The following is a 9,807-nucleotide window of genomic DNA, read 5'->3' on the forward strand; positions in this document are numbered from 1 at the left end:
AGACATCTTAATCCAGTGGAGAAAACACTTGCCATCCCAAAAAAAAATTCGGTTTCGATCCAGCAAAAGTTTGATCGATACAAATGATAGCTGAATTTTATCTCGGCTTATTAAATTATCCAGTGCTAAACTAATTAACTAGATACCTTTAAAATTTGATTCAGTACATTTGTGATGAGTTTATTTCTTCCCTCTACCTGTATGGTTGACGTCAAATTGATATTTTAACTGGAGGAGAAATTAATCGCTGATCATTTTTGGATATTATAAACACTCCAAAGATCGAACACAAGCGCCAAAAGTCGCCAGCAGAAAAAAGAGAAAGACTAATATAAACTTATCTCAAGGATTGACTGAGATGGCTTTGTTATCATAATCCAACTAACGGAACTCGATTGCCAGGCTAAATTATTGCTCGATTTGTACAAGATCAAGCATAAAACTTCTTGACAGTTCAGTTTGGGCCAGGAAGCGCAAATTTTGAAGTGCGAATTCTTACAAAGATCGAAGGACTCGTTGATTTATTCAGAAAAAGTAATATAGTGTACAGTTCCTCTTGTAATTTCCCAGTTAGTTCAGCTTAAAATTGTGTATGAACACACACAAAAGAATTCACGAACCAATCTTTACAGAAAAATCACAATTAAAAAAAAGTTGAAATACTTTTTTTGTTTCTTTCATCACGGTACATGCACGAATCAACGTTTTCTTTAATTTTAACCTCAGTGTCAATCAACCGTAAAGGTCGTGGGAAGATGACGCCAAACACAATGCGTAATAAATCGAGCCAGCGGTTTGTCATTGGAGCTGTTGCTTTATTTAGGACAGCATGACGTATCCTCATGACAACATGAACAGGGATATAAACTAATCGCCGAAGCAGTTGTTTCCTTCGCAAGCGTGAGAAGAGAGTAAGAGCTCCTGGCGAGGGGCTTTCGCGAGCTCGAGCCTCCAGCGCCGGATACGACTGCTACACTCAGGCTTATGAACAACTTGGTAATTTATTGGTGTTGGGAGCACCAATGACCACACGGGTCCTTGACGTAAAACAAAAGATTCAAAAGACACAAATGATACCCTTTCAAAAACACAATTGCTTTCAAAAACACAATTGCTTTATGATTTCGCAATAATAACAAGTAATACCTAACAATTTGATTATAGTTATGGCTTCTGAGAATTTTCTTGTTTCTTTTACTGCCTGTCGGGAAGTTGGCGCGTGTTGTGTGGAGTTGGCGCTTCTCTACACCCGCCTCGGCAGTAAAGGACAGACTACACAGGGCTTTTATTGCTATAAGTGTCCGACGGCTATGCTATGCTGATGAGGCATAACAAGGCCGAAACAGCTGTCCATGGTGTCGATCACTTGCTATTTTAATTTTTGTGGTTTTGTCTTTGACGGGAAGTGCACTTTTTGTGTGGGTGTAAACGAAGTTCCCAAAATATCACAAGCTGAAACCTTGATGGGAGTAACTCCGAGTTCAACAAATAATTGTAAATTGTTAAATTGTTCATTCTTCTCCGATGCTTATGCTTATTCCTAGTGAAAACAGCATAAGAAGAATGTCTGTGTTCGTTCTTCTTGTGCGCTTTTATGCTACTTATGGTTGAGGAAAACAGCGAGATTTGAGAATGGGTAAAAGAAAGTATTGTTATATAATTGACTTTATTCCTGACAATTATTGGTTGGGGTTTAGAGGGTTTTCTGTTTAGCGGATGTCCCATTTTGTGTTGTTTGGAATCAACAAACGGAAAGCTGAAAGGATGAATTAAAATACCTTCCCATCTGCCTGGCGTTGTGTGCAATACAGTCGTGGAGCAGGGGCACGCAATGCGTACATATGGCTTGGAAGTGCTATCACTGGCCAGGGGGGAGAAAAAGCAAACCTGCAACTTTCTGATAAATATAAACTTTGAAAAGATGAAAAAAAAAGGATAAAAAAAACAAAAGTTCCTAAGTTCTTAAAATCACAACGTTTTCGACTCTAAGGTCATCATAAGTAATAAATGAACATTTACATTTAACTTGGTTTTGTGTTGTTATGTAATTCCCGAGGGGAACAGTTTGGCGATGAAACTGAATGCACCTGTTTATTCAAAGTTGGTTTCTCGCAAGCAATCAACAGGCCTTCCATTATTTTGCGTCGAAAATTTTTTTTTTTTTTTTCGTGAACGCGATGTTCCATCTGTATAGGTGATCTGTTTTTTTTTTTGCGAGGTGGCGGGCTGGCTCCGAGTTATGGGTCTTATTCTGGTGCTCTGCTTTATGCACTGTGAAATTACGTTATGTTTCGCCAATGTAAGTTTCGCCACAATTGCACACGGCACGATAGATAACATTTAATTTGTTCCCGTTTTTGTCCTTGAGGTTAAATAAACTTTTGATCTTTCGGGTTTGCCATAGAATAATAAACATGAAGCGCCAATCCGTGAAAAATGTTCAGTTTGTTTATGAACCCGTTTACTGAGCTTTTCGTTGTCCTGGGAGTAGGGTAACTTAATAAATATTTTCTTTAATGTTTCATTGAAATGTTACACCGAGTTTTTCATATTTTCTGCGAAGTCGTGCATAAACCCGGAAGACAGTTTTACAAGAAAAAATAGCCATAGCGCCTGCTTGACAGGAACACTAAGTAGATTATAATTGCCACCAGTTTACATAAAGTGCAGCTGACGTTTCGAGTGGAAGTCCTTCGTGGGAGTAAATTGCCTGCGTATTACATGTCCTCCGACGCCGCGAGCACAAAAGTGAAGCTAGAAATTAATTCTAAGAGGCATCTTGTACAAAGGATTAAGTTTCTCCGTAACAAGTTACTACTTTTGGAAACACAAGTAAAATTTTTGGCCATTAATTGTCGGGTTAAATTTCAAAGTTGAGTTCCGTCGTTTTCATTTATTTCCAATGACTATTAACTACTTCTCAGTAAAATAGGGTTTTTTAGAATTAAAATAAGTTGATTATTTGATTTTTTCGTAGCTTCATTTGCTAAAAAATCTTTTATGATGTTACACTTGTGCTAGTTGGAAATAAGATCATTATAGCTTTGAGTTGGCTGCTTCCTTCATTGGTTACGCACCCTAATGCTTTCGCAAAAAATGTGAAAATGCATAAAATAAGGGAAATGTTTTTTTCCTTATAAAGACGAACGGCATTCAAAGGGTCACACATGATAAATAGCTGTTTTTATAAGAAAATAAATTAATTCTCTGAAAACCTTTCACAAAATTGCTTTGTATATTAATTGTTTCCGACAATCAGCAACATAACAACATGTTATGTTATATGCAACATACAATTAAATAATAAATTTTCACTTTGTTTTAATCGATCGATTCGTAAAATTTGTACATTATTCTTTTGAGAATAAAGAGCCCACGTTAGGTATCTCGTATCTTAAATCCGACGAGGTGGTGGGGTAATTGTTAAAATACGGCACCCTGCTTAGCCTGTAATTACTACCAAGACGAGTGAAAGTTAATCAAAAGTGCATGATAGGTAAGACTGAATTGTATTTGATGGGGAAAACGTATTAATCTTAGGTGCGAGTTTTAAATTACTTCGCGATAATATGTGATTTCTTTCATAATATTACTTATCATTTTATTTCACACATGGCCTTACTGAAATAAACTCACATCTGACTTCCTCTCAATGCATTGGGTTTTACTGTTTAATTGAGAAGCTGCATCGCGTATAGGTCATGGCTGATTTTAATCCCGTTGAAGCCCTTGCATTTTTTCAGGTTTCGTCTTTGCAATTACCTTAATCTTAAAACTGTGATGATAACCAGTTCTTCACTTCATTTCTAAGAAACATGATCAACTTCCTTTTATCCTGCTAAACACCTACATGTTCTTTAGTGTTGATTTTTTTTTTGGCTTTGATTGTTGTCAAGACATTTTAGTTGATTATTGCCGCAGGTCATGAAAACTCGTGGATCTTCAAGATAGGATAAGTTTATTTCGACAAGGTTTGAGAATATGATAACAGCTACACTTAAAATTATTGACAGAAATAGCACAATGAAAAAGCTAGCTATGTTTTAAGAAAATAATTACATGCATAGAAACCACGACCAATTGAGCACTAAGCTTTGTTTGTCGTGGGTTAAATGTTCCATTCACAGCCCTGCTCTGGTTTAAACTTTTTTTGTAATACGATAAACACCTTTTCGTCAAAAGGAGTACAACGCTGGATATACGAGTTTCTATAATCATTTTAAGGTTCAAAAACTCGACTTCGCTGTTACAAAAAGTTCCAAAAATTTGAGTCAACGCGAGTCCATCGAACGGATATTTGAGCGAGCCTTGTTTTCTTGGATGTTTGCTTCTGTCCTAATGGGAATCAAAACAGGACAGAACAAAATGCAACAAATTCAAATACAAATTGCGCTCCTTGATAGACAACATCAGATCGGAAGAAATCTTCATGGTGACTGTTTTTGCCTCTAGCGTCAACGGAACACGTTAGAACCAAACTGTTTGATAAGAGGTTCATGATTTTGTGGCGTGGAGTTAATAACTTTTATCTGTTAATCCCTGCAGCGCGATTTGATCCTTCAGAAAGGTGTTTTCAGCACTTGCAAATCGAAATGATCATGAATCACAATAAGAATTTTAACAAAGGTGATAATTTATGTGTTTCGCAACCTTTTTTTAATCTGTACCCAACATGACAATTGATTATTTTTTTATGTTTAAGTTAATACACAAGCTTTTACGTTAAGATAAATGTACTTGAAATTAAAGGCGCTCAGTGGTCAATATTCTAAATAATCTGTGCAGTATTCAACTGGTCAGCTGCTTAATGTCTTCCTGTGCCGTGTAAAACGCCCATTAGCTAGACAGAGCTAAATTAACCTAAAATCCTATCTAAAAGGCTCTTTAGCGGTCACTCAAAAGGATTGCTCCTCGGCTTAGGTGTTCATCATTAACCTGTGTGAATGTTTTACCAATGCCATTTTGTTTGTAAAATGTGTTTTAGAAACTTTTGCAGCATGTTATTATACCTCCTTAAGGTTTGGGTGCAAATGTCAACTCTGGAGGGAAAGGCAGCTGGAGGTTAATTCTTCTATCTTGAAAATTAAAAATATATAAAACAGAAGTTTACTTCATCACTTAAGAAAATCCAATCGGATATGGCTTCTTATTTCTAGATTCGGAACTATAACCCTTAAATTTAAATCATACCATGACATTAAATTCTGTAAATTCTGCACAACACTCACATCTCATCAACTTCGGGAAGTGAAAGGGAGATGTACAGTCAACAATAATTGCGGCTTTTTGGAACTGCAAATTATTCAAAAGGAAAGTGAGATTGTGTGTCTAGATGCAAATTTCGCGGAAATAATTCTCTCTGTAGAGTTGACATCGCCAATTTATAAATTGAGAAATAAAGAAGAAATAAATTTTGGAATCTAAATCAGTAAAACTCGCTTATTTTCCGATCAATTTGGTTCCGAAAAAATAATCTGAAATTCTCACTTCTTCGATTATAGTTCTAGTGAAAATTTCTTAGAATGCACTTGGTTCTAAATACAAAATAAAATTCTTATGCCTGCCTTAATATTTTTGGTGGCATGAATGAAAAGGAATTCACAGACGTGCATGGTCAACAAGGCGGGTGTTGCCATCTCATTTCTTCGTTTTCCTCTTTTTTCAGTCTTTTTCTTCATCTACGTTTCATGTTCTTCTTCTTCCTCCTCCTCCTCTTCTTCTTCTTCTTCTTAGTCTTCGTCTAAGGCTTAGTCTTAAACTTAGTCTTAGTCTTAGTCCTTTGAAACGCCACTTTAATGCTTTTTTATGTCAGACACGGTGTGCTTAGCAATCCTTTATATGGGTCCTATTTGTCGACATACTACCCGTCACCTCGCCGCTCTTTGTCCTCAGCTGCGGATCCATCACCAATTTTAGCCTGAAGCTTTTCGGCGGAATTCCTTGCTGAAGACTTGGAACTTTTCTTAGAGCTGGAACTAGAACTTCCCCTCCTATTGAGAAGTAAAGAACTTCTTTTTCCGTCTTTTCCGCGCCTGCCGACCGAAGAAGAGGTTCGTCGAAAGGTGTTCAAGCTAAGTCCCTCCGTGGTGTCCGCACAGCAACCATCTGTGTCGCATCGCAAAAGTTGCACGAAGTCGCGTCGAAATTCTGAGTTGACGACGGAGTAGATGATAGGATTGGCAGAAGCGTTTGTAATCAGCAAAAGAACAAAGAAACGAGCAGCGGTCGCAATCTGTTTAGGGCCGGCAATGTTGATAAAAAGAGACACGAGGGTGGCAAAGCTCGAGGGCGCCATACAAACGGCAAACACGACAACAACGGGTGCAAGAAGACTCAAGGCCCGGCGATTTTGAACAATCCTAGAAACAGTTTCTTTTCTAGTCGTTTCTTCTCTAAAGCTCGATCGCCTGTAGCTGTCGTGTCTGCGAATGCTGTCCTTCAACTTCGCTCTGATGCGAATGTATGTTATCGAGATAATGCTCAAAGGAATTATGTAAAAAGCCAGCACTATCGTGGTTTGGTACATCTGGTTGGAGAGCTGGTTTTGCCACAGTGGTTCGCAGATCCGTATGCCTATTTTCGGTATGTTTATTAGCTTCATGACAAAAAACAATGGCATAACCACAACGATAAACGAGAGAAGCCAGATGAAAAACAGTACTCGTTTGGCTGTTTGTACATTCATTTGCGGCTTCATACAATGCACCAGCATTCTGTAGCGGTGAAGAGCAATGGCCGTGATGCATCCTATTCCCACTCCGTAAAAGATGGTTGTGAAAGGGAAGACAGTTTTGCATACGAACTCGCCAAACGGCCACGACAAAGAGAATTCTTTGCTGATGTGGATCGGATAGCTTATGACTAGGATTCCCAAATCGGCGATGGCCAAATTAAGAATGAACCGGTTGCCGACGATCTTCAAGTTCCTTTTTCGCGATGTGACGGCGCACACGAGTACATTTCCAACAATGCCCACGAGAAAGACGAGTATTTGCAACACAAGTATGATGATTCTAGTTGCATCGAAAGACTGCCACGCTATCAGTGTATTTCGTGAAGTGTTTGTGGAGTTTCCAAGAATCGGTGTAACTGAACTAGTGTTGAAAACCATGGCGATGCTCGATTTGAACTTCAGCTCCAACGCAGTTCCGGATATTTTCGTTTCGACGCAGTTTTGTTTGGTTCCTTATATAGCAGCAGATATCATAGCATGTTCGTGGCCTGATGGTAGTTATCCTTCCCTCATTTACTGAACTTTGATTTAATGGCTGTCACATGGAGAAATTGCCTCCGCTTAGATGTGCCATAAGATATGAGAAATTAGCGCACTGAAAATTCAGGAAATATCATTCACCTTTTACTATGTCTATATCCTGTTATGTTTGAGTTATTTTTCCATAATCAAAAGAAAAAATAGAAATTTCTATTTGCATTGGAGCTTTAAAAAAAGACCCACACACTGAACAAAGACAAAGCTTTATTCAGAATATTCTGATTCCCCCCAGCGGTTTCGTTTTTCAATTCATTGGTTGGAAAACGCAAACTTTCGAAATCCATCTGTCAAATAGCTTCTATTTTAGGCGTCGAAATGACTAGGGCAGGTGTTAAGATCAAAGTGTTCTTAGATTAATGGCTGGTGAAATGCACCGACACAGCACGCACAAATACAGCCATTTATATTCCAAGAACATTTCTTGATTGATTTTTTGGCGAATATATTTGGGGCCATTTCGAAAAAATATAAGGTCTTTTTTGTAGGTTTACATTTCATTTGTTTTTAAATCCAACATCTTTAAATTGTCGGAAACAATAGCAGATGCGTTATATATATTTTTTAGCATTGTCATTACCTTGATGATTATTTGTTATCCTGAAAAAGTTCTCAGAAGGCGATTTTTTATGAAATACAAAAAAAAACCAAGCCTTTATAAGTTTTGAGTCGCGGAAGTAATTGTGAATGATAAATGAAGACAGAATGTCAACAAGACATTTTGAATTTTCACAATCATACCCTTTTCCCGACAAAATTTTCACTTTCTTTTGTATTCCATGAAAGATTGTTTTCGAATATCCACAAAAAGATTAATAAAATGCAAGTTGAATGAAAGTTGTTGTTAATAACGCAGAGCATGAGTGCAGTTCAAACATTATCATGAAGTCCATTTTACAACCAAAGGTTAATTGTCCTTAAAATTAAACTGGTTATGTCTGTACCAACTAAAATCGTTCTTATTAAAGTTTTCTCAGAGACTGATTACACATTTTGTTGTTTGTTGTTGCTTTGTTGTTGTTATTTTCTTTGTTTGTTTGTTTGTCCAAACACATTGCTAACTTTAATATGCGTTTCCCAAAGTGCCGACATCAGTGACGGGGACAAGAGGTTTGAAATTTCCGTCGCTTGTCTATCTATCTATCTATCTATCTATCTATCTACATCTACATATAATTAGGTCGGTAAAAATCTTAAGATATCACACCAACCGTTAAAAACTAAAATGAATGTTAAAAATGTTAAAAACTACAGAAGATCTAACCGTGTTATGTTTGCCAGTCCTTGTTCGAGTTTCTCTTTGTTGTCACATCGATCATGCGAAAACATAAACATCTCAATGTAATAAATATATTTTGATTGTTTAGTTGTTATTCATGTAGTATGTTGCCGTTGTTGCTGTTTTACCAAATTCAGGTGCGTGTAAACAACTTGAAATTGAGTGCAGGGCAGATTTTTTGACCAATATTTCAACTAGTAGTATTGCCTTTCGATAGACCTAGAACTTTAACTCTGGCCCTATATGCTTATAAGGTTCCCTAAAGTTAAGAATTCTTGGACGTGCTCCCTACTGGGGGTACAGCAGATAGCTATTCTGTGCGATGTTGTGTTCGACACGAAGCACGCGGTAACTTGATTGATGACAAGGCGACTTTAAATCGACCGGACATGTACAAGCACACTCATTTATCAGAGTTTATTTTTATGCAGCAATAAATTACAGTTGCTTTAGAATTAATTTATTAGGATGTAAAAAGACATTTCAACAAAACTAATAAAATAATATTGCGAAATATTTCACTATATTATGAAAATTTAGCGACATTCATTGTAAAATAAACTAAAAAAAGAAAGTATAAAATTGCTGTGCTTGTTAAAGGGACTGTGTCACGGATTTATGCCAAATTTAGGCATGAGAAATGACCATCAAATGGGGTGGAATATACAAATAACCTCAAAAAACAGTGAAGGAACACTTCGATAACACAGAAAATACAAAAGAAGGTACGGATGGACAAAAGTGACAACGATTGAAACGGATTGCGATATGGGTTTTCGAAATATTGTTGGGCTGAACAGTTTTCAAAGTTAATCTTGTTTGCTTGTAACTTTAAACTTAATTTAAGGGCATAGAGATAAATTTGGTTCCAATGAAGCTATGGTTTTGTCATTTAGATCCAGATGAGTAATTTCTTTGCAAACATTAAGTTTCATAGCGAGTATTTGGCAAAACTTAATACTATATAAACTTTATTCAGCCGTGACACAGTCCCTTTAACGCTAAGCAATAAGGTAGCTCAAACATTTTAATCTGGCCAAAGCTTCTTTTACTTTCAACTAGGACTCAACAAAAACTCCAGTAAATATAAACAAACAGCCATTTGAACCATTTATCGTTAAGATTGTTATCTGCGCATTCAGTGAAGTTCCGAACAGCAAATGTAGTTCGCTGGAGGCAGTAGGTTAAAAATAGGCCGTTTTTAGTGAAAATTGCTTGATAACTCTTAACACAAATGTTCCACTTTACGCCGGAGGGT

General features: G+C 37.0%; 1 protein-coding gene across 1 annotated transcript; it reads right to left on the minus strand.

The window, feature by feature from the left end:
• Positions 1-3,254: 3,254 nt before the first annotated feature.
• Positions 3,255-7,342, minus strand: LOC144651115 (QRFP-like peptide receptor). The gene has a single exon (XM_078511007.1). It carries the CDS (start codon positions 7,109-7,111, stop codon positions 5,861-5,863), a length of 1,251 nt encoding a protein of 416 aa, XP_078367133.1. The 5' UTR covers positions 7,112-7,342; the 3' UTR covers positions 3,255-5,860.
• Between the last annotated feature and the right edge of the window lie 2,465 nt (positions 7,343-9,807).

This window comes from Oculina patagonica, chromosome 4, assembly GCF_052425735.1.
Source record: "Oculina patagonica isolate OP01 chromosome 4, crgOcupat, whole genome shotgun sequence".
NCBI lineage: Eukaryota > Metazoa > Cnidaria > Anthozoa > Scleractinia > Oculinidae > Oculina > Oculina patagonica.

Coding starts and splice junctions, on each gene's coding strand:
- LOC144651115 (XM_078511007.1), bottom strand. CDS start 7,111: ATGGTTTTCAACACTAGTTCAGTTACACCGATTCTTGGAAACTCCACA.